The 26,272-nt window shown below is 31.6% G+C and overlaps 2 protein-coding genes across 9 annotated transcripts in view; one reads left to right on the forward strand and one right to left on the reverse strand.

Annotated features, from left to right (window-relative positions):
• LOC148607397 (GATOR1 complex protein DEPDC5-like) overlaps positions 1-18,209 on the reverse strand; it is a 59,412-nt gene extending 41,203 nt beyond the window's left edge. For all 8 annotated transcript variants that reach the window (XM_088543966.1, XM_088543965.1, XM_088543964.1 and 5 more), the window contains exons 1-14: positions 18,083-18,209; positions 15,984-16,077; positions 15,187-15,236; positions 13,701-13,786; positions 11,933-12,066; positions 10,317-10,386; positions 9,880-10,020; positions 8,992-9,061; positions 8,050-8,122; positions 6,968-7,155; positions 6,384-6,518; positions 4,618-4,679; positions 4,022-4,095; positions 3,496-3,574 (exon numbers count right to left, since the gene is read on the reverse strand). In XM_088543966.1, coding sequence (XP_088400092.1) covers positions 3,496-3,574; positions 4,022-4,095; positions 4,618-4,679; positions 6,384-6,518; positions 6,968-7,155; positions 8,050-8,122; positions 8,992-9,061; positions 9,880-10,020; positions 10,317-10,386; positions 11,933-12,066; positions 13,701-13,786; positions 15,187-15,236; positions 15,984-16,077; positions 18,083-18,140 — 1,314 coding nt within the window. In that variant the 5' untranslated portion in view covers positions 18,141-18,209. The remainder of the gene's footprint in view (positions 1-3,495; positions 3,575-4,021; positions 4,096-4,617; positions 4,680-6,383; positions 6,519-6,967; positions 7,156-8,049; positions 8,123-8,991; positions 9,062-9,879; positions 10,021-10,316; positions 10,387-11,932; positions 12,067-13,700; positions 13,787-15,186; positions 15,237-15,983; positions 16,078-18,082) is intronic.
• Positions 18,210-20,411: 2,202 nt separating this feature from the next.
• On the forward strand, positions 20,412-25,501 carry LOC148607399 (large ribosomal subunit protein uL16m-like). The gene is made up of 4 exons (XM_088546607.1): positions 20,412-20,565; positions 22,856-22,915; positions 23,592-23,758; positions 25,019-25,501. The coding sequence occupies exons 1-4, from the start codon at positions 20,496-20,498 to the stop codon at positions 25,475-25,477; spliced, it is 756 nt and encodes a 251-aa protein (XP_088402733.1). The 5' UTR covers positions 20,412-20,495; the 3' UTR covers positions 25,478-25,501.
• The last annotated feature ends 771 nt before the right edge of the window (positions 25,502-26,272 follow it).

Here is a 26,272-nt window from a genome sequence, read left to right on the forward strand (position 1 = left end):
ACTGTACATGTATGTCAGAAATAACAACCAGATAAAGCAGTAAAAAAGAAATGCTAAGTAACACAGAGGTTCCAGATAGACATAACTAAAATTCAATAACAGTAACCATGGTAATTATGTAACTAATTATGTCAGGATCAAAGCAGCAAAGGAAATTTGTAATTATCCATAAAAAGGAACCAGTTGGGTAAGCAAAATTCACAACAATTCAATCTGCCAAACATGGTTGGTATGTAAAAGTCAAGTAAGTTTGCTAAATATTGTACAGGACTAGATCAAATGAGCTTTTCAAAAAAGATCTTTTCTTAAAATCTTTTCACTGAATACAAAATCTGCCTTAACATATTTCAGAAGAATTTTATAAATTATGGTTAACACAAGCAAAGATAGCAAAGCTCTCTTCTATGTATTGCAATAAACAACTGTTCTAAAGCATGAGATATACCTGATCCCCCTTTTTGTCACTTAAAAGTACAATAACCCTAATACGAACACATGGAGACAAAAACAAAAGGGGTGTTTGTTTCATCATAACAAAAAGTCAACCACTTAATAAATGACCTACTAAAAGGACCCAATACTCCCCTCTTCCCCATTTGGATCAATGGATAAAAAGGACAGAAAAACAGCAAGACAGACAGCAGAATACCAAACTGATAAATAAGAAAATGAGGCTATATAAAATTACAAATATTGTTAAAACTGATTTTGAATTATTGTACCAGGGACTAGTAGGATGGACAGGCAGAGTATACCATAATACACTCCTAATTACAAAGAGACTCACAGCCAAAGAGAAGTGAAGGGTGAAACATGGTCTGAAACAAAAATGTTACTATATTTTCCTTTAAGTATAATTTTTAAGTCACTAACTGATTAGCAACTTCTTGAACTCATAAATTTCACTTTGGATTGGCATGAATGAGATACTTGTGTCATACAAGATTCGGTAGATTATTGACAGGAAACCATTTAAACTACTTTTTCTGCTCAAATACAATATACTTATAGTTACGAGAAAATATTGTTTGCATATGAAAAAGATATCGATGGATGACTAAATGACTATATATAACCTATAATGTTAAAGTTCATTTCATTTTGATTTAATGCAAGACCCCGAGTTTGGAAGTCTAATGGTTTTCCCGCATAAAAAAAAAAACAATTAGCGAGTCTCTAATTACCTTTTCAAAGGTTTTTGTACTGCAAATTAGATTGGGGATTAATAGGAAAAATAATTGGAAAGAATGAATAACCAAAATATTATCATAAGTGCTGAAGAATGCCTAAATTTGTGTAGAGCTTGTTCCATGCTGCAGTTAAATCTTAATGCGTGCTTGGCACGAGTGATCATATCTTGGTAATTCACTATAAACAATTTATTATACTATTTATTATATAGATTTCCTCAAATATTCATTGCTATTTTCAATGTTAAATATAAATTTTGTGAACATAGGATTGATATTTTGTGATGTTTTGGCAGTAGAAAGTGCAAAAGTAAAATTACTGAGTCAATCAAAAGTATAGGAAACCTTTCAAGCCAATATAATAATAGCATAAATGTGATGAATTTATTTGACAAAAATCCAAGACGGGAAAGGAGTCATGGCCATTGCCACTATATGTCACCTAAGTTACATGATGTCTCCATCCTTTCATACAAAAACCTCTTGGACTTCATCACATTAGAACCAAACTCTATTCTATACCTCTCACTCTACTACACTCCCTTTACAAAAGAAGTCTTGACACTGCTGTTTCTGACCCTACCTCATCATTATACAGACTAGTTGCCATCATTTTAGATATTGGTTTCCATTCTTTAGACCAGTTTGTGTGAAAAGTCAAGATGAAGAAAAAATGATCATTTCTTCCACTACTGTTTGTCAACAACGGAATACATACAATTAATTTGGCTAAGATCCTCCATCACAAAAACGTTACCAACAAAATTCCCCCATATTTCAAAGACAAATCCATACTTTGTAAGAAATAATTCCAAATTATCTTCCAAATATACAGGAGATGTTTACAAAATGCTGGAATTTTGAATTGACAACTTATTTGTCCAGTGTGGTGGACACATTTTTCAACAAACAGTTGCCATTCCAATGGGAATAAATCGTGCTCCACTACTGGTTGACCTTTTCCTTCACTCTAATGAGGCTGACTTTATAGCTGATCTGATCCGAAAGAAATAATATCGTTTAGCTAGATCCTTTGGTTTCAGTTTCCGCCATATAGATGACATATTATCTTTAAACCATCCCAGTTTTGGGGATTTGATACATCACATCTACCCCAAAGAACTTGAGATAAAGGATACTACAGACACTGTGAAGTCAGCCACATATCTTGACCAACACTTAGAAATCGACAGTAAAGGAAAACTATGGACCAAACTTTACAACAAACATGATGACTTTTCATTCCGAATTGTCAACTTTCCTTTCATCTGTCCCAACATCCCTTCAGCACCTGCGTATAGAGTGTTCATATCACAACTCATATGTTATGCCAGAGCTTGCTGAAACTACGCAGACTTTTTCTATCACGTTAGAATTCAAACAAATAGGCTTCTGGAACAGGGTTATGTCGCTACAAGATTGAAGTCATCACTACAGTGGTGTTATGTTATCATGAACTCGTGGATCGTTACAGTGTATCCATCTGCACTATGAAAACTGATTTGTTCAACGTGTCATAGTTTTCCTTTCCTATTTCGACTATCCTGGAATTGACTTTTTATGAGCAACTCGGCGGGTGTTTCTAGAAAGCAGAGGACGCTTACCCTACCAGTGCTCCCAGTTTTTAGTGGAGTCTGAGTTGCTCCTTTGCTTTTGTTACTTTGTATGTATGATTTTAGTTACTTTATGTTCTTTGTTGTGTTTGTCTGTTTTCCATGCCTGGTCTTTGTCCCTGGATTACATTCTTTTGATTACCACTAGAACCTTGGTTCCCTTGAGTACTCTTAATTTCACAGTGTGAATTATAGAAAATTGTTACACAGGGAGCATTGGGTATATCACTGCCATCTATATAATTAAGCATGTTCATTGTACATTAGAATTTTTTGCTAAAAGCCATACACAGATCATACCATTGTTAGACATGATGAATGGTATCATTTAATTTAGAAATTCATTTAGGGATCATCATTGGTCTTTTTCAGCAGAGTATGCTATTTGTCTTTTTAATTACTTCTTGACTATTAGCAACTTCAAAGACTTTTACTTTTTATAGAATATTTATAAAATTAATAAGTATTTCACTTAATTACATCGCAAATTTTCCGAATTTCTGCAATCTACCATAGCTCTAACATCTGCCATTCAGAATAAAATGAACCCCTTTTAAGAAAAATACTGTCAAATTGATGTGTTACTGACAGATTGATTTTAATAAAAACTTTAAAAAATGCACAAATGTAATAATACTATGCCAGACATGAAACTCTTGGAGTTCTACTAAACGTATATAAAACAGACTTACTATTTCTGGTGGTGGTTTTATTCTTGGTACAAAAGATCCTTGAAGTCTGGCTTGTATTTGATGTTTGGAAATGTAGAAACTGAAAAATGGAAATAAAATTTTATGAATTCAATAGCATTTATGTCTTACAGTGAATCCTGTCTTAACTAAACTCTGAATGGTATGAAAACTTGTATAAACCAGACGTTTTTAAAAATCATCATGGATCAAATTCAATGTATTTTTAAAACACCTGTCTTAACTGAATACCTGTCTAAACTGAACACCTGTGTAAACTGAAGAAAAAGGGTTTGGCTTAGACAGGTTTCACTGTATAATCACAATGGCCAAAATGTATTTCCACATCCTATTTTAAGTATAAACCAAAATCTTTTTTTTTCATGGTAATTCAAATAAATTTCTTCCAATTTTATCACATAACAAACAGAAAAGCTTATTCTCAGGCTTCAGTAATTGTAAGTTTTGTGGCAATCAGGCCAGATACAACCCTACTAGACAGAAGGATTCCACTGTTACTATAACTTACCTGTGGTTGATCCAGTGAGGAATGTTATAGTCATCTCCAACTTCAAGATCAGACTTCTGACTTTTACTGTGGAACTGGAAAATTCAAATATCTCTTCCTTTGGGCAAAAATTAACTATGGACAAGCATTGTAATTGTGATTTTCTCATTCAATAATGAAAAAGAGTTACACTAATTTTTCCTTAAATGCAACATTAGAATTGGTGATATTATTTTGAGGCATGTCTGACCAAATCACTATTATTTTGAGGCATGTCTGACCAAATCACTATTATATCAAGAGTAAAAATCTAGAAATATCCGTTTGACTTTATAAGTTGTCTGTCAAGGTCATATGAATTGTATGGAGTTTGGTGCATAAATTAACAAATAAATAACATATTCTAGCTGTACATAATATGAAAAAATATGTCAAATTTAACTTGCTCTGTATAATGTATATGTTATCGTTCTATTGTTTTATTTCTATATTTTACGGATATGTTTTTCTATTTTTAATAGTATTTTCTTTAAGAAAATCCCAACACTATTTTTGTACTTATGGAAATTGTTAACTGGACGGTTTTTGCACTTATTAAAGTTTTTTACAGGATTTACCTTAAACAATGGAGCAGCATGAAGTGGTTGTTCTCCCATACAAACCAAGTCACTTCCAACACCTGTAAAATGTACATGTAATTAGACTGGTTTTAAAATAAAAAATCAGAAAACTTTATATAAGTTAAAAATACCTGTATTCAATACAATGTATTATCTTATTTGATGCAATACATTCTTCTATTTAGTCACAAATTATAATATTTTGAAACAAATGTTTTGCATGTACCTAAGAACGCTGTGACCAACCAATCATTTTCTGATTTAGTTGAAATTTGCCCAAACTACCTGTAACCTTCAAACTTAAATATACATCTTTTTTAAACTATTTATTATATAGATAGCAGTGATTTACCAAATGTTACCTGTGTAAAAATTTTTGATAATTCACCCTGTGAAATAAATTCTGTAATTTCGCAAAACATCACCACATGAATATCTATCTGCCATACACAAAATTTAAAATTTATGTTGAAAATAGCAATGAATAACAGAAGAAATCTATATAATAAATAGGATAATCAATTGGTTATCGTGAATAACCAAAATATGATCAGTCTTGTCAAGAACACACACTCGTTAAATCTAGGCATTCTTTGGCACTCATGATAATATTTTGGTTATTCACTCTTTCCAATTAATTATTCTATTATTACATACTAAGTTTGTCAAACTCCATAGCATGATACTGATGATAAAGCTTTCACAAGGAAGGTATGTAATAACCACCAAATAGAAAGACAATAACAATAACATACCCTATCAAAAACATTAGTGCCATGAATCAGTCATTTAAGGATTGGTTTGAATTTTTGACTAACCAACTTTGAGGCAGTTGATACTTCATGAAACGTGAAGTGTTTTATGAATATTCAAGATTTATAAACGAGCATTAACAGTTCAAAAGTAGGTTATGCAAGCATAATTTGGTCAGAAATGAAAAACAATCCTTATTGTACAAATCATCGTATTAATTCCTAAAGGATAGCGACAATGATCAATAAGATTCAAATTCAATCGCCAGTTTCACTGTTTGAGTGACAGCTTTCGTTGACTGCAGTTTACCATAAATTTTGAATTAAAGCAAACAAAACTGAACTAAACAAATTTAATGAAATGCATTGTTGATGAACATTTTTCTTGAAAAATCCTTAGATAAGTCGAAGTGGGCAATAAGTCGAGGCTGACACTTTGCTGAAAAAAATATCAACTTATAGTCTGGAAAATACAGTAATTTAATTTCAAATTGATTTTTGTTAAATTAAGATCTGTTCCTTCATCAAAGCCTTTTTTCTAATTTGAAATTATGCAGACCAATTGATGTTCATGAAGTCACAGTACCAAATTAGTCTAAGCTAAGAATCATGCAAAATGTGATAGATGGGTAAAAAGCCTACATATTTTTATTTTTGATATTATATTTGAATTGCCTTAGTAAACATAAACTAACATTCAGTTTTTCATATAACCCGTGATCTTAGGAGATAAAAATAATATAGAATGCACAGTAGATTTACAATTACAGGAGATAACTCTGTAAATGACACTAAAATACAATAGAATCTATTGGATTTTCAATGTTGATCATCTCTTAAGAGCACGCAAATTTGAAAGAATAATTACCCATTCCATAGTACAGACCCATAAAACAATTTAATTACAAAAATAAAAATATATAGCCTTTTTTTGGGGTGAATCACATTTTTCAGATTTTGCATGATTCTTATAAAGACAGCTACTTAAATTTAAGTAAACTGTATACATACCACAATCAATAGTCCTCTGTTTTGTGATGTTGGTAAGTTGTCTGTCTACTTCAAACACACCTGGCCCAGGTGTAATCACTACTGCTACTTTACCGGTACGGTCAAAGTTTCTGTCCAAATAATACTTCTCAAATACTGTCAAATAAACAATACATAATTATTATTTCCTTAATTTTCTTGTGATATTCATGACATACCGAAAGTCTGAAAATTATTTTTAAACTACTTCTACCTTGGTAAAAAGATTATTATAAACAATGCAATACTAATTTCTAGAATATTATTATTTTTTTCTTGTTTATACATAAAACACTAAAATGAGTTTTTAATCATTAAGTTTTTTAGTTCCATTTAGTGCTTTTAAGTATTTGGCATGTCAAACTGCATATATGTAGTTCAAGTTGTTCTTGACTTGAAATGCATAATTCTACCATCAACTGATCATTTAACCTTTAATGTCAAGAAATAGCCAAAATAATGAGTATTCTTTCTTATTATATCATACTACGAGTACAGTGATTATGTATTCAAAGGTATCAAGCTGTATAGCTTTCTAATGAACAAATCTGTCTATCCATACATACAGTTTAGAGTCATATTGAGCGTTTCTAAGAAGTTTCCCTGAGCAGCGGTAGAGTTGTAGGCCTTAGGTATTTTTTCCCCTGGATGTTCATGGTATTTCAGTACATAGTCTTGATACAGATTGATACATCTTCTAAGTTTCTTTATTGTTGTTGTCCAGTCTTCATATCTCTCATTCTGTATAATTATTCTGTCATCAGAAATAGAAATCAAAATAATATTAGTTTAAAAAGAATAATTTTGAAAGCTTGCATTAAAAAAAATGTATATAGATTTGAAAAACACTCTAGAAAGTATATAGATTTGAAAACAATCTGGACAGTATTAATTGAAAAATAGAGTTATCTCCCATTTATTTGAAGGACACTCTGGAAAGTATTAATTGAAATAAATAGAGTTATCTCCCATTTAGGAAAATAGTCAGTAGCATTCTCAAAGATTTAACTCCACTGTCAAACTCAGTACTAAACTTCTACTCCATATGCAAATTACTACATTTCATTGGAAAGAGATTTACATACTCTTAGTGAATAATGCTGATGCCTTGTGTAAATTTTCATATTCTGAATACCAGAGGCTTCTTAAAAGGTAGCAGAGTATTACATAGTAAATCAGTCAGAGTTATCTCCCCTTTGGAATTATGCTAAGAATTGCACTGTACACTGCATATCAGGAAGAACATTTTTTGTTTTGCAAAATTAGTCACTACTAACTAAAACAATATTCAGGAAGATAAAGCAGGAAGTACTGAAAACATGAAAAAATCACATAATTTTTTTTTTCACAACATTTTATCATTTTACTTTCCCATAGATTTCAATAAGAGTTACCTGTTGTATATATAACGACATTTTTTTTTTATTCTTGTGAAATCTATTTCTATTCTAATTTCAGGTCCAACTGCAAAAACAGCAAAAATTATAACTTCTGTGAAAAAATTCCTAGATAGTAATTAAATTGTTAGATTTTCAATATTTAAAAAAAAAGATTCAAAGAATTTAGGAAAAAAGATGTTTGTAGAATAATATAAATGTTTACATAGCTTGAATTCCTGATTTCAAGTATTATCAGACAACTATTTTACCTATAAAAATCTTCATAAAACCTTCCTTTGTAATCAACTAAAAGGCAATCCCTCATACTCAGTGGAAACTCCTCTGAAAAAGACAACAACAACAGGATATACAGGCATGTATAAAAAACATGTACAAGTAGTTGTAATGCATTACTGTAAGTGTATCAATTTTTGTGATGTACTTATTTTTGCTACTTTGCAGTAGACAAATAAGCGCAAAAAAAAACAGTACCTATAAAATTATTGATTTTCAACACTATTAAACGATAATTATTTTTTTTATAAACTGCGTAAGTTTACACCCTTGATTATGTTCACCTGACAGAATTAACGAAAATTAATACAGTAAAAGTACTTTAATTCATGGATACCAATTTTCGTGGATTAGAGAAGGAACACAAGTTCCTGAATTTGTGGTTTTGTGGTTTTCAGTATACACATCAATGGGAATCTCCTTTTTGTTGGGAATCAAATTTTGTTGTATAGAAAACCCACTAAAACCACGAAAATTGGTAACCCAAGAACAATAGCACTTTAAACTAGTTTACAGTATACTAACAAAGAAAACAATTGTCATACAGTGTAATACTTAAACTTGTGTAAAACCATCTTCAGATCAAAAGTTAAAAATTCCTACTGACATTTAAGTTATTAATTCAATGATGTGGTTCTTTAAAATTGTGACTTCAACTCTCTCAATTATGTATTCCATAAACTTATACAGAGACTTATTTGCAGCCATTTATTTTCCCTGACTATTTTTTTTCCTCACAGAATCAGCAAAATTAAATCTCATCATAATATATTTTTTTACAGTTTTATATCAGCATGCTATATACATGATAATACAAAAATTTAATATTCAACTGCAGAGCCTGTGATGTAAGGCTTGTTTCAGGTAAATGTTGACTTTTCTTCCAATACCAGAATAAAGACATTTTAGTTACACACCTACAGACTGTGCCTCATAAAATGTTCTAGAGAAAAGAACAATAGTGACATCATGCAGGCAATTCTGATCCTGCAAAAAACATTAATAAAATATATATATCATTACCAGCCCTTTAACCACTTATCTAAGAATCCAGGAAACGCAAAGAAAAAAAAACAAAAAGATTTTATTTCATTGTCCAAAAATGTGATATGGAGGGTAAGGAGCCTGAGGAGGCATCATGGAACATTGTTATACCTCATAACCTCCAGAAATAACCACCAAAATGTTTGTAAAGTTTGCCTTTTTAAGATATTTATAGATCAAATTTAGTTGAAATGTACTACTAAAAAATGGCGGGAAAAATTTCCCATAGTTCACCTTAAATTCATGCAGAGGAGGGTAAGTACATATTTTCATTTTTTTGAATAGCTTAAATTCATCATTAATGAAGAAGGTTGACAAAGTGAGAAAAACTGGTTGTACAATGTAAAGTGATTTTTAGTGAAAAATGACAGAACATTTTTCTAAGAAGAATTAAACAGAACTGTAATTCCATTTATTTCCTAGTCTAAGATACAACTATTGGTATTTCTTATAAAAATAGTGACTTTCTGGAAGATTTATGTTGTGCAGAAATTTCTGTTTTTTTCTTGATATTTCATTTTTATATTCAAAGAAATTGAATTGTTCAACCAAAATCCCAGGGTGAATTTTGGTAAATTAACAGAAAATGTGTATACTTCAAGGAATTTGGTAAGTCATGGATTCAACATCCATCTACAATCTACATAAAATTTGTAATCTAAAAAAAGCTTTACTTAATCTATGATGGCTAAAGTTACTACTCAAGACAAATCATGAAAACTTTAATCTTTGTTATAAAAAATTACGACAAAAATACTCACCTTCCATTTAGAAAACAAGTCAGTAAGAAACCCATCTACAGCTTTTTCAATGTACAAGTCTCCATAGATGTCAAAATCCCACATTTCAGAACTCATCTGTATAAAGATCTGTATCACAGCTGTAGATGATCGGAAAACAACCTAAAAAAATATGGTAGCAACAAAATAAAAATGTATTATGGAACACCTTTTTTTTTTGGGAGGGTACTGATTTTCAGCATAACAAGGCAGTGTTTGATGCAATTAATAGATCAAACCATGAAACAGAAAAAGTCTTTTCACAAAAAAAATAAACCCCATCCATTTTTTTTGGATAGTTTTTAACCCAATTCTAAAATATAATAAAACTGATATGAAAGACTTACAAAAGTGTCTGCTTAAGACAGGACTTTTGCTTAAATTCCATATTCATTTTAGACAGGTTTTAATGAACTAACCCTAGTATCTGAAGAAATGACACCACATGTTACTCTTTCTCCTTTTGACCACAATTCATAAACTTGAGCTCTGAAAGAAAACAAAGAAAGAGTTACCTGGGATATTGAAGGGAAAGAGCTTGTGGAGGTTACACAGGCAAATATTTTTCACGTGAAATTCATGTTAATCTAGCTTCATGTGAAATTCATGTGAAATTCATGTGAAATTCACTAAACACGAATTTCATGTTAACATTTAGTGTGAATTTCACATGAAGGCTCCATTCACCCGAATTTCACGTGAACTCTGTCACTTAGTTTATTTGCTCAATTCAGGTGAAATTCATGTCAAATTCATGTGAAAATCATGTGAAATAATTTTGCCTGTGTATCATTCAACCAAAAATATTGAAAAGAGCTAAAGAGCTGAATCCTGTGTGACAAAGTTAGGTTCACATCAAGCGATGATGACCTATGACCTAGTTTCATTTTATGTTTCTTTATCTAATAATAGCATTACTCAATGTTTCATAGAGTAAACAAACATAAAGCTGATTGTAACATTAAATAGTGAAAAATAACACTACTAACTTAACTGATTATTTAATGAAAGAAATAAATAAAATATATTTTATGGTGTATCCATCAGCACCATGAAAACTGATTTATTCAACGGGTCATAGCTTTCCTTTCCTCGTTTGTCTACCCCTGACTTGACTTTTTATGAGCAACTCGGCGGGTGTTTCTAGAAAAGCAGAGGACGCTTACCCTACCGGTGCACCTGGTCCATGCTCCCAGTTTTTAGTGGAGTCCGAGTTGCTCATTTACTTTTGTTACTTTGTATGTATGATTTTAGTTACATTATAGTCTTTGTTGTGTATGTCTGTTTTCCATGTCTGGTCTTTGTCCCTGGATTACATTCTTTTGATTACCGCTATAACCTTGGTTCCCTTGATTACCCTTACAACATTTGCTGGGATATTGTTAGATTTATTTCTGCATTTTACTTATCTGGGGACTAAAAAACAAAGGATGTTTTCTTATTTCACTCTTCTCAATTTCCATTTAGCTATAACATGCATATACGTGTATTATCTAACTACAATATTATAGACCAAATTTAAGAATATCAAACAGCAAAGATATTAAATAAATTGGAACTTAACATATATTTCAGAATAGGAAACATAGCAGCCTAATTGATAGGAAAATTATATCTATTATGTACAGCTATAAGAACCAGACAGGGGGTGATTCGTGCTAGAAAAACCACAAAATGTTATTGTAATTCGGATTGAGATCGGCACAAAAATAATAATCTTTATACTTGTTTCTAGATGTTGATCTGTTCATATAAATTATGAAGGGAGATAACCCTTTAAATTTAAATAGAAAATATAAAAATAAAATACTTAACTATAAATATCTATTGACCCTTTTTACTTTCAAAAACTGATTTGTTCTTTTACACAGAACTATAGATATAAATAAATGAGAAACATAAAAAAGTCTGAAAATTTTTTTTCAATAAATCAGTTTCTACAGAAGCTGCCTGATTTTTAGAAATAGCTGTACTCAAAGCATAAACAATCTAATCCATATAATTAACATTTATTATATATGTAAATGAATAATACCTCATATCAGAACTCTCTACTTTCTGGTTTAAGTAGGCACATGTGTTGGTAAGGCTGTCTCTTAACCTCCAGAAATCACTTCTACTGAAGTACTGATCTTTGTACTGTAGCTCCACCAAATCAAGTGTGACTGACTGTAAAACATTTACAGAATAATGTGAAGAGCAGCGATGTAACAATAATAAGTTTACATTCACAGTGTCATAGTTTTCATTTCGTCTTTGTCTACCCACAGCTGTGACATTTTAAAAGTAACTCATCGTACCAAAGAAAAGCAGAGGATGCTTACCACTACCGGTGCATCTGGTCCATGTTACCAACTTTTAGTGGAGTCTTGGATGCTCATTTACTTTTGATTCCCTGTATTTTTTTTTTTTTTTTTGGGGGGGAAAGGGGGGCTTTTTCATGTTCTTTGTTATGTGAGTCTATTTTTCATGCAAAGTCTTTATCTTTGGAGTAACTTTTTTTATTACTGTTTAAATCTTGGTTCCCTCATTTATTCTTTCTAAACAGAAAGGGCTTCGATACTACTAATCCACACAGCAAAAACTGATAATCCATTAATTTGGAATAATCAATTAGTCAATCAATTAAGTACCATCATTCTATGTAAGAATCAGGCAATGGGTGGCATACCATTTTCCACAATTTAGTCATTTTTGTCTAAAATATATTCAGTACATCTAGAAAACAACCAAAAAGCTATTTAAGTTTATCCTGAAGCATCTGTTACCTAGATATTTTTTGACTGCTTATATAGAGAAAGAGTGCAGGAAAATTTTCCCACCATGTTTTTGTAGTGCATTTCAACTAAATTTGACCTATCAATATCTAAAAAAGGCAAATTTTACAAACATTTTAACGGTTATTTCTGGCGGTTATCAGGTATAATTAATTGGTTAATGCAATAAAATCTTTGTGTTTTTTTCCTTTATGTGCCACACCTTATATACATTTTGCCCGATTCTTAGACAGAGAAGTAATTAAGTACCGTTTCAAGAATTGAACAAAAATCTCATTTATTGTGTAATATTATACTGACCATGTAAAGCTCCAAATTTTACAAGGTAAGATTATCAAATAAATAAATGTTTTTATTATTGATCAAAATCACTTGAATTTTTAGTGTTTCTAGAAATGCAGAGGACGCTTACCCTACCGGTGCACCTGGTCCATGCTCCCAGTTCTATGCTCCCAGTTCTTAGAGGAGTCCGAGTTGCTCATTTGCTTTTGTTACTTTGTATGTATGATTTTAGTTACTTCATGTTCTTTGTTGTGTATGTCTGTTTTCCATGTCTGGTCTTTGTCCCTGGATTACATTCTTTTGATTACCGCTATAACCTTGGTTCCCTTGATTACTCTTTAAAAATTAGTTATGAATGGAAATTGCATCTCCAATGGTGAGTTAGAATTTGTAGTAAGTGACAGATGAAAACTGGTATCCTAAGACAGTAATTGGATCCAGAAAAAATACTGGCTACGAATCTGATGCTATGGGAAGGTTATGAAAATGGCTACAGAAAACCTTCAGCATGTTCAGTTAACAATGTACTGTAAACATAGTAGTTTTTCCAGTTTTTTATTTTCCTTGATTCTTTCAAATTAATTCGTTTGCAGGTATCAAGTTTTGCAGTTTTGAAATGTAATCAAAATTTTACAGCATTAAAATCAATTTCATTGGTATGTGTACTTTATTTCATGCTTGTTTCACAAACATTCCAAAAACGAATATGGTTACAGTAACCCATATTTTCATAAAAGAAAATACCTTTGGATCAACTTTCCTGACAGAAACATTGTTGTAAGCTCTCAGCTGGAATGAAGTGGCTATTGTTTGTTCTATACTTATAGTATCTGTAACACAAGTACACAAAGTTAGCATATCCAAACCATATTTCTGTAAAACTCACAGCCAAAAGCAACAAACTGTACATGAAAATCATGAAGCACAACATATAATTATCATATGAATCAAGTGTGACATGATTAACATATGCTGATCTCGCATCCTTACCGGTTTTCTGTTATGTCACACATGACATGACAGAAACCCAAGAGCTACGTGAGATCGGCTTTTAATGAAATTGTTAAATAAGAGAGCCATGTGATATCATTTGACTGAAAATTATAACTCATCATATGACTCTTATGTGAATAGGGCAACATAGGTTTATCATATATCAACAATTCTATGAATAATTTTGTAAAATTTATCAAATGCATGTCTACATATTGTCAACAAGTAAAAAGTTTGAGCATTCGCTGGGCAAATATTTAGCATTTTAGCAACTGCTTGCAAAGTCATTTTCTAATTCAAACCATTAACCCAAAAATCTACTGAAAACCATTAAGTACCTAGAAAATTAACTAGCAATTATCACTGAATAATCACACAAGCAAAAGATTTACAAAAACAAACAAGAGGCTCCCAGGAGCCTGAATTGCTCACCTGGTAATTTTTCACCATTCAAAGGCAATAACTCTTACAAGGAGTCGTCTGACAACTTTTATCCCTGGAGACTTTTTCAGGCCTAACAATAAGGATCATTTCAGCAATTGAAAGAATTTGGCTAAACCTAACGGTTGGGAAAAACTACTGTCTGACCCCTTTGGTCTATTTTTAGTAGTGGTGGCCATGTTTTTTTGACAGATAAAAAATCCCCACTTCAGTTCTATGCAGGATACCCTAAGGAACATTCATACTAAGTTTGGTTTCAATTGGTCAAGCAGTGTCAGAGGAGAAGATTTTTGAAAGAAATTACATTAAAAATAGCAAAAAATGTTGAAAAAGGGCAATAACTTCAACATGGCTAAACAGATTAGAACGAAAATTTGACTACAGATAGACCTCATCATGCTGAACACTTTTACCTGTGTCAGAATTTAGCTAAACCTAACAGTTTTGGAAATATATGTTAAAAACTACTGTCTGACCCCTAGGTTCTATTTTTAGTGATGGCGGCCATGTTCTTTCAATAATCCCCACAACAGTTCTATGCAGGATTCCCCAAGGAACATTCATACCAAGTCAGTTTCCAACTGGTCAAGTAGTGTCAGAGGAGAAGATTTTTTAAACGACAACAACCAAGTGATGGCAATAGCTCACATGGCCTTCAGCCAGGTGAGCTGAAAAGTGCCTTTATTGGTAAATTTATACAAGTAAGAGCTAACTACAGGACAATACCTAAGCAGTATTCTACATACACACCTTGCTAGTACAATGTGACTAAAACTAAAAAAAAAGTTAAAGATACCTTTATGGGTGAATTCATCAGGTAAAGCTGTAACTTGTAGCAGTAGTCGACTGAAAAATCAATGTAGAAGAAGCATTGTGAAGCAGTACTAGATATTTCTAATTATAATTGTAATTGAGGCAAAAAAGCCTGAAACCTTCTCATCATGTTAATGTGTCAATGTTTTTTGATTTTATGGGTTCTGGCTGTGTTATTTCTAGCTAAGGATAGAGCTTTAAATGTGCTTAGAATGTGCTTTAAAACTATACTAACATATAAAGATTGATTGATAAATATTGACTTGAAAGCTGAAGAAGAGGGATTGGGCTCATTTCTTAGTCTCTCATGATGACAGAATTGATCGAAAATGCTCTATTATACAAATGTATTTGGAATCTGAACAAGAATGATGTTTCTCACCACTGTAAGTTACGCTACTACATGTATGTCAACCCCTTGGCCAAAAATTGAAAAAAAAATTAGTGACCATTCTGGAGACCACTGACCTTCCACTCATAACTATACTGAACCTTATTTGGCTTCAATGGCCTTTACAGTGTTCAAGCTATCTTACCCCAGGTGAGTCCCACATCCAGCGAAAAATGACCAAAAATGGCACAAAATGACAATTTTTCGGTTACAGGCCTTCCAAATATATAATCATTCCATCATATCCACATTGTGATCACCTATCGTTTATGTATATACATTAATCTAATAAATCAGCAAGAACCATGATGCAACTCATCTTCTTAAGTTTGGCAGGTTTAAAATTAAGATCCAGCCCACTTGTAAGCAAAAGGATCTACTTTATATACCTGTAATCACTATCTGGATGGTGAATTTCCAAGATATCCCTCAATACTACATCAGGAAAATCTTTAGGGTTGATCAATAAGTCATTGCCTAGAACTTAAAGTTTAGAAATTATAGATTTATCATTTAAAGGAATGGCTGTTACATTTGTTTGTAACATACTACATGTAGTACAAAAATGTAGTTCATAGACTTTGAAGACATTTTACAGTTAATTACAAATGTACATGTATAGATTGCAACAATATTCAGTTTTTATGGCATTTATTTAAAATTACCTCTGCAATTTTATTTAATATGCCAAAGAGTAATCAAGGGAACCAAGATTCTAGTGGAAATCAAACGAATGTAATCTAGGGACAAAGACCAGACACGGAAAACAGACATACACAACAAAGAACATACAACAACCAAAATAATACATACAAAGTAACGAAAGCGAATGAGCAACTTGAACTCTACCAAAAACTGGGGCTAAAGTATTTTCCGAAAATGTACAAAAAAATACACTGCAATTTCAGTACTACATGTAACTGAATATCCATCATAAAAATTACAACAGCCATTGATTGGTACAGTTTTATGGTGTAATATCAATTGATAAGGGAATAACTACTTTTTTCCACTAGACTAGTCCAACACTCCAAGCTAGATTTTTAAGTGCTACACTAAAAAATTGCAAGTTCATTTGTCTCTTTGCTAATATCTAGCACTGGGAAGTGGTTTGAACCCTATCATTCTTACATACAAAATGTACATGTACATGAATATCAATTTCAATTAATGATCCCCGATAAACAAACAAAAAAAATCTTGTCCCTCAAGTCACAAAAGAGTTTCTGTCCTTTCAAAGAAATTCATACCAGTTAACTTTCCCACAACTGGGGTAACTCACACTAAATACATGAAAGAGTAATCAAGGAAACCAACATTCTAGCAGAAATCAAAAGAATGTAATCCAGGGACAAAAACCAGACATTGAAAACTGACAAACACAACAAAGAACATTAAGTAACTCAAATAATACATACAAATTAACGAAAGTGAATGAGCATCTCGGATTCCACGAACCAGGTATACCGGTAGGGTAAGCGTCGTCTGCTTTTCTAGAAATACCCGACAATTTGTTCATAAAATGTCAAGTCCGGGGTAGACAAACAAGAAAAGGGAAAAAACTGGGAGCATAAAATCAGAATCTCTCACATAGAAATGTAAGATTTGTGAGAGGCTTTTGGTTGAAATTACTTTATTTTCAGTGAAAATACTAATTAATTGAATTTTTACACCACAAAATTCGCTTTTTCGTAAAAATCTCCACATGAGACAATGATAATGTAGTAGATTCTCCCAAGTGAGCTGTTCCAAAGGTTTTTAGGCGAGAGAAAACTTACAATTTCCTATAAACAAACAAATAAATTGTAAATGTATTGTTAAAGATAAAGTTTCAGTAAAATAACTTCATCGTTTCTAATTTTTTATCATAAAAATAAATGAATAGAGTTGGAAGTACACAAGAATCCACTGGCTGATCAAGGACTGACCTGCCTCAGAAAATAATTAGCTCCAAATCGAAGCATAGCTTTTCTATGATGGGAAAGGCAATTATCATCTTTTAGGAATTTAAGCTGTCAGATGTGTCAAAAATATTTGATGTGCATTAGTTTACATCACAGGTTATGTGTAAAATATTGCAGCCATTTGTGGAGAACTGTTGTACTTCCAGATTCTGTACAAATTAGGACTGATCTGATTAAAATTGATAGGATACTGTTTGAGTGGTAGGATAAAATGAAAATCCATTTATGCTGATGCTCACTTACATTGTATATACAAGCAATGCCTAATCCATATTGCAAAGATGACATTTTGATAGAAGTTTTTATAATAATTTTCAACCATTTAAACCCAGAATTGAGCTAAAGGTAGGTCTGGCATGCATGATTTCAAGTTGAATGCCATCGTCTGTCAGTGTCACTCTGTGACAGTTATGTCCATGCAGAAACAGTGATTGGCTATGTTCATAGAGAAGACTGCTCACTTACGATAATGTGCATGATTATTTAAATAACCGTTAATGTAAAGATTATAATTAAAGTAATACCAGAATCGTGAGGATTTCTTTTATGGACATGAAGTTTTTTGGTCTTCTCAGGCTCCATATCAGGTTTTCTCTGACTTTTTCTTAACAGTAAATGATAAGTCCAGAAAAAAATCCGGGTAATTCTGGTCATACTAGAAAGCGACCAGACGCGCCAGGGAGAAATAAAAAGCGCCCGAATGTTATTTTTATTACATTATGGCAGGAAATGTATATCAGATCTATTATAAAGTTCCTGATTATGGTAGCAACAAAGGAATTTTAACTAAATTTTTTTTTTATAATTACATTATTAAATTGTTATTCTTTCGAATTTCTTCATTCACGATCAGGATTTATTCCACTGCTGGTATCCAGATGCGTATCTAGATTAAACTAACTTAAAGTTGTTTAAGAGGCAAACTCAACTAAACTAAACTCAAATTTCATGGATTATTTGATCAATCACTATGGCAAGCCGTTGTGGAAATTATTTCCCATTTATTGATATTAATAAATATTTAACAACATTTTAATAAATATTTATCAACATGTGCATAAATGATTTATTGATATCGATAAATTGAAGGAATTATGTTAAGAAATATTAATTAACGTGTAATTAAATCTTATTTTGGATTATGCATGCCGCAATATCCAATAAAATATGCAATTACAAACACTTTTCTGACCACGATTAAACACCCAATAGTGGCCCACTTTTTATTAACACGTTAATCATTGATCTATTTACTGATATTAATTAATGATTTCATAAATATTAATAAATATTTATTAACGTGTTGATAAATTGTAAAATTTATTGATATCAATATTTATTTACTAACGTGTAAATAGATATGTTATATTTATTGATATCAATAAATGACAATTTGTTTTATATCAATGATTAATCTTTAATATCAATAATTAATTTATTGATATTAATAAATGATTTAGTAATATTAATAGACAGGTAATAAATTCCACAACAGCTTTCCATACATCACTGTTTTTCTATGCACAAGACATCTGGGGCAAATTTCAGGCGAAACCTCTGATCGTCGGTGAAGGTGATCCGAATTATAAAACTATTATATACTGATGACCTCGTACATTCTGTCTGTGGATAATGTCGAATTCGACTTGAAAGGTATGGAATTGGAGTCGAATAGGGAATATTGTATACCGGAATTTTTCAAATGTTTCACTTCATTCATGACTCCCTGAAAACACGTGTCTGGGTGCCTTAAAAAAAATATTGCTCCAGTAAATTCAAACAATTCGTTCTAGTCGATGAACAATATTTTAAAGGTGTCCCCAAATTGGCAATCTGTAAAATTATCGCGGACCTCGTGGATAACATTCACATAATTGTGAAGCTCCTATACCGGAACAAGCGCTGAGCGCTGCACAGCCAATGTAATTACGCATTTGCGCCCTGGGCGGAGAAATTTACAGAAAATTACGGAAATTGTGTAGGCATCAAAAAATGAAACCGAAAAGAACACACTCTTCAAGAAGTTCGTAAACTTAACGAGAAAGAGAGTAAATTACATTAAATCAATTGATGTCATGACAAAAATTTAAAAAATAACAGCCACTGCAGAATTAAAACCTAACCAAAAGGAGAGAATCGAGTACAATTAAACAACATCTTTGAAGTTTTCTTGAACATTGTGTTACCGATGTGAGCAACTTTGTACATAATGATGTTTTAGTGCTTTTATCAATATACTGGATATGTGGTATTTTTTGTGATACTTTTGTGATATATTTAGTATTTCATGCATTATAGAAAAAAACTTTACTTACATTTTTTTTGTTTTACTTTTATAATATCGTTTTACTTTCTAGAGTTTTAAACTGTGTTAATAATTCTATCCAGTCTCGTTGTTTTTTTTTTAAACTTTAATCCAGGCTAAATGTTTAGTTCGAATTGATTTTAGAATATGCTTCATTGGTTCCCTTGGTTACTCCTTCATAGGCGATGCTTTTGTGATATAGATTTAATCTTGGTTTTATGTCTCGGATATATTATTTTAAAGTTTTGTGTAATTTTGTCTCAATAACTTTCTTTTACTCTTCAAAAATTTACAACTTTTATTTCTTAAAATTCATTTACATGTTTTGGGTTTTGTTTTGTCACTTTATAGAGAATCTAGAAATCCTGACTTGTAAATGGATATTTTGATACACATGTAAATAAATATTTTCTGGCTTAGTAAATATCATATCTCCGCAACCATTACAGTTTTGTAATTTGAACACAAAAATACAACCCGGATGCTTTTTTTTATTATTATTGTCCCATGCGTTCTCGGACGAATCCGGGCGCTTTTTTGTATGACTCGGTTATTCCGCCTAATCTGTTGAATGTTTGGAACGAGGAAATTTCCTCTTATGTCCGTACGAACTTTTTTGACTTTGAAGAAACATGAATGTCAGCTCTCTTGTCCCGATTTGTCGGGGTATCTGCACCAAACACCGACTTTTAATTACAAAATGTACGCATTTTCAATTTCTATCACCAATTTTCACATTATTGCTTCGCACTTTCTCTGGGAGTCTGCAACTTCAGTATTGGTCACAAGCACTACCTTAAGTTAACTTAAGTAATTCACACTTGTCATTTTGCTCAGAAATACCCAAAATTTGACTCCAAACAACCTTTTGCCATCAGAGAAACCAATCAGTGTCATCATTGACAGAGTCTCTCTCACGTATGTTGAAATCTCTTATGTATTGTATCCAAGAAAACATTGTAATTTTACATTGTGATGTTAATATGGAGTAGGTAATGCCTAATTCCTAAATCAGTGAGCACCATGAGCTTTACCATACATATACCGTCTGTGCGGGACTCGTAAAAATAATAAAGGACATTACAAAGAGGGGGGTTGATCTGGATGAAAAATGTTTGCTTCGCAAGTGCAACATTTTTATTTATCTTTAAACAGCACGCGAAATTAATATTTTTATTTGAAAATGTGTCTTGTTAATTAATGGGGGAGTTTTTTTTAATAAATGAAAAAGATGAAATTTTTTCTCCCCTAAATATTTCAATTCCATACCCTCTTTCCTCTTGTTCTCAAATTGCTCGATAACTTTATAGCACTTTGCAATAATTTACATTTTTTTTATCCCTGAAGGCTTCTCAAGCAACATCCATTTCATTTTTGGTCAGTCAGATCTATCTGTACAGATACTGGAAATATTACAGTTCTCCACGGATGGTGGGAATATTTTACACATATCATGTGACATAAACAAAATTCAGACGACAGCTGCAAATTCAAAACAAGAAAATGATTGCCTTTCCTATCTGAGAAAAGCTATACTTCGATTTTGATAATATAATTGAACTTATATTTTTTTCTAAGGCGGATTAGGTTCTTTGCAACAGCAACAGTGGAACAGGGGAGATACATGTATGTACATCCATGTGTTTCCCGAAGTTTTTAAAACATCATATTCACTTCTTTAGATAAATTAAAAAAACAGAGAAAGACTTGACAACTATCAGAAAAGATTTATTTTTACTGTAAAGTAATCTCAACCTATATTTTTTTATTTGTTTGATTGAAGGAGATCATGAATTTTCTCCGTAAGGACAGTCACTTTTTGTCATTTCCGGGACTTGACTTTTTTTTCATTAGTATACTGGGGAACCTTAAGGGAAATTTAGAAAGTACACGTAATAGCTGTAAAGCTCACACGGCTTCGCGGTGCTTGCTATTAATCTTTGAGGAGAATTCAGTGTGAAAACGACAGGAAAATACATTTTTCTCTTCATTGTCGCCCACAAGTGTAAATACGTCCATTAGAAAAAAATAACTTTCAACATTGAATTTGACTCCTACAAGAAATAAGAGAGGAAGACCAGTGTTGGTAGTCCAGATAATCATGATGTTGACTGAGACAATTTTTGATCTGACATTTATTTCTCACTTCTGGAGGCGACCCAGCAATATAAGAATAAGCCTCCCAAGAGGGCTTAATTATTTGGATTTTAATGTTGGTAACAAGGACTGGTGGGTCTAGTCCAAATTTCCTCTAACTTTTGGAACAAGTTCATGATGTATCGGTTCTCTTCACCTTAGTAATTAACCTGAGTCCATTTGCCCTGGTTCCATTCTCCCTTTGAGTCTGTTTGCCTTTTATATATGTTTGAGAAGTTTTTGTTTTACTTGGTAAAATCAAAGAAAATAAATGAAGGAAATATTTGAAGAGGTGACATAATTTCATAGGAACATTGGATACCGTATAAAGAATTACAGGTGCCAGCAGGGAGTGTTATATAATATAAGTCCCTGGTGCCAGTACTTGTAAATTACATGTATAAATTTTCAATTAATATTTCATCATGTTGTCATACATTCTTCATAGTGTCATACAAATGTATACAAAAAAAGGTGTATGTTATTTAAAGATTATTTTTAATTTTTTACCAGGTTAAGCGAAATAACCAACTTTGGGCGGTTTAAGCTTCATGAATCACGAAGTATAAACTGTCCCAAAGTTGGTTATGCCAGCATAACTTTGGCAAAATTTAAAACACAATTCTTATAATTTAATGTCTAAATGATTTGATTGTCCTTTCATCAAAGGTTTATTTATTTTTTTATTTGGTATTATTTGAATTGCAGACATTTGCATTTGATCAATATTTTGTTTTGTCATGTCAAGAAAGTAGTCGTCGACTCTTAAACGAATTGTGAAAATGTATTGCCCAAATTTTGGTGTAAATTACAAGGTATATTGATAAAATCAATATATCCTGTGTTTTGTTTTCAGGGCATGGTGTTACACAGACAGCTTCATTTATGAAATTAAAAGTACCAGAAAAAGAGGAAGGTATGGCAGTTGTAGTAAAATTAGCTTTGACCTCTAACACTTTCTCATGTTTCTGTTTCTACATTGTAGGTAGAAAAACAAAGATTATAATGTGGGGTTACAATGTCAGAAAACGAGGTATACTCAAATGCATTTGCATGGTCAATCACCGAGTCGATGTTCTTTTTCACTTTTATCCTACAACTTAGTGAGGTTCATTTTGAAATGTACAAAATGTATGATCACTGATCTCTTTGTTTTTCAAATGATTTTTTTAAAACAGTACTTGAAGAATATGGGTTCCCATAAGATTTAAATAAGAATTAAGATGTCTAATGTAATTTGCAGTTTTAAAACAGCATTGCAACAGAGGTGTTTACTTATATGGATTCTCAGTAAATGCATGCTCTACGGATTATGAATATCTCCATAGTGCCAGTGTTAAAATTTCATAAAATTCAGGATTTTACAGATCATTTTCATAGAATGAAAAATATGGACTGTTGTCAAGTAGTATTAACAGGTCTGTTGCAACAACATTTGAAAAATGGTTTTTTTTATGTTTTAAATATATTTCTCATCAGGATGTTGAATTCAAACAAATGATCTCCCCTTGAAATAAATACATTTTTGTGAAATAACATGTAATAACTAATGAAGTTAGAAATTTTCTTTTTTTTTCATTTCCTTGATATAGACATAGAACTTCCTAGTCCAAACTTACGATGGAGATTGTCTGTGTTTGAAAAGGTTCCACAAACTCAACCAGGGTTGGGGGTCCAGAGAATGACAAAAGAGTTGGATAGAATGAGAGGCCCAGAGCTGGTACACAACAAACTGATCTATGGAAAGTTTGGAATTCAGGTACCAATTTATTTACATATGATTATTTATGAGCTGTCTCTTAATTTTTATACCTTCATACCTATTCACACTTTCCCAATAAGTGGAGGATACTCCAATATTTAGAATCGCCTACATAAAAATGTAAGGTTTGTGAGAGATTTTTGGAAAAAAATACTTCATTTTCATTGAAAAATACAAAAAAATTGAATATTTTAACCTAAAGAACTCTTTTAAAAAAATTTGCTTTTACATGAAAATCTCCCACATTAGACACAATCACTGTTCCAAAGGTTAACATGTATAGACCATCAAAAGGTTAACATGTATAGACCATCAAAATTGTTTATATGCCTGTCAGTTCTTTTGTGTAATGGTGCTTTTGAATATGAATAACTTTCTATGTGCATATATACCTGGTACATATTTGATAAGATTTTAACAATTTAACTTTTTATTACATGGACTTCTGAATTGAGTTTAGTATTATATTGTAATATTTAAGTTTTTGTTTAGTAACTTTTGTATAAAATTTGAACTGAAAGACTTTAAAATGTAAATATACTAGTAAAATACTTGTAATGCATGTAAATATACTGGTAAAATACTTGTAGTTCATGTACATATACTGGTTAAATACTTGTAGTTCATGTAAATATACTGGTTAAATACTTGTAGTTCATGTACATATACTGGTTAAATACTTGTAGTTCATGTAAATATACTGGTTAAATACTTGTAGTTTATGTACATATACTGGTTAAATACTTGTAGTTCATGTAAATATACTGGTTAAATACTTGTAGTTCATGTAAATACATGAATAAGGATTATTTCATCCATTACATATACCTATAACTTAATGGTATGTCTAAATAACAAGTATCAGTAACATTATGATATGACCTTTAAGTACTGGTATAAGTCTTTGTGAGAATCAGGCAAAATGCTTACCAATCTTCCAATATTCTTTCACTTTTGAAGTCATTTCTGTTTGAAATGGTCCTGTTTAATCCCTGCATCACTGGATATGTTGGGGACTTTTTCATTAGAATGTTAGAAAATTGAAATTATCTGCCCTTGAAATGATAATGTGCAGTGCATTGCAATGAAGTTTTAACTGATTTTACCAACATGATATGAGAAATCTTTTTTTTATTCTTTGGTTCTGATGGTGCATAAAGTCATATTACACTGTCAAAGTGGCAGGTTATTTCATGGCATAAAAAGAATATTTTATTCTATTTTTCTTATACATTTGTGTTAATCTTCTGTTTTTAGGCCTTGGGAGGTGGTCGGTTGAAATGGACACATACTAATATGATACGTTTGGTAGTAAACCGTTTTTTAACAGAAAACAAATCCTTCGCTACATGGAGGATCTCTCAACCATGGCAACCAGTAACAAAAAAGGGCGCTGGAAAAAGAATGAGTGATCCTAAAGGATCAATAGACCATTATGTCTATCCAGTAAAGGCAGAAAGAATTATTTTTGAAATTGGTGGCAATATAGATTACGATCAGATTAAGAGGAAATTGAAGTATCTTGCCATGAAAATGCCATTTGAGGCACGTGTTGTCACAAAAGAACTGTTAGAACAAGAAGAAATAGATGAAAAACTTGCTGAAGAAAGAAACATTAATCCATTTTCATATGAAAGATGTATCAAAAACAATTACAATGGTGTTACAATCTATACAGGTCCTTATGATCAATTGTATTTAGGTAAATATAGGTAATAAATAAAGTTGTTGTAAAAAATATTTTTTTAATTTATTTATCTGACTGATATCTTCCCTTATACTATTGACTGAGAGCTACTTGGACCATCTACAAAGAGAAATGTAACCACATTAATTTTTACGGTTCCTAATTTTTGCCGAGTCTGTTAAGTAAACTTGTTCATAGGTATAAATTTTTGCAGTTTAAAAAAAAATGATAAGCCCTGTAAAGTGTCAAAGATCAAATTCAGGGAAGCTATTTTTCACCCTTTACTGTCCAATGCAAAACTAGAAAATATTATGTGACATGTCACTTGCAGTCAGCTCCTCCATATAAGGCTTTCATATCAAGCAGGGATTATGATAAATACTTTCCCTCCCTTGTGTGCTTTACTGAGCATGTCTTGGAGTTTTTGGTCCTTCAGGAAAAATTCAAAATTCTAATTGATAATAAGCATCTTGTTGTTTTGGTTTTTTTTTTAATCTTATGCACATCTAGGAAACTATTTTCTTAAGCAAAGTTTTTGAATGTATTTGCAAATTAATTTTTGGACAGCTTTAAAAAGTTGTGAAAAAGGTGAAATGAAACAAAATTTGCAAATGTGTGTGAAGATGGATACTATTGATCTGAAGATCATATCCATATCTGTTAACCCTCAATCATTATGTGGGTGTCTCCCACAAAATTGAAAGAAAAATTTAGAATCCCTAAAAAAAAAATGTATGATTTGTGGTAGGCTTTTGGTTACTGTGAAAGTACTTTAATTCGTGGGTACCAATTTTCGTGGATTAGGAAAGAAACACAAGTTCGTG

The sequence above is a fragment of the Perna viridis genome, chromosome 9 (assembly GCF_037379345.1).
Source record: "Perna viridis isolate PV_CMFRI_1.1 ecotype Kerala chromosome 9, ASM3737934v1, whole genome shotgun sequence".
Classification (NCBI taxonomy): Eukaryota; Metazoa; Mollusca; class Bivalvia; order Mytilida; family Mytilidae; genus Perna; species Perna viridis.

Bases quoted from the DNA above. Each gene is read 5' to 3' on its own strand.
- LOC148607399 (XM_088546607.1), top strand. From the start codon at position 20,496: ATGAATGTCAGCTCTCTTGTCCCGATTTGTCGGGGTATCTGCACCAAA. The intron at 20,566-22,855 runs GTACGCATTTTC...TTTTGTTTTCAG, and splicing joins CCGACTTTTAATTACAAAAT to GGCATGGTGTTACACAGACA. The intron at 23,759-25,018 runs GTACCAATTTAT...TTCTGTTTTTAG, and splicing joins ATGGAAAGTTTGGAATTCAG to GCCTTGGGAGGTGGTCGGTT.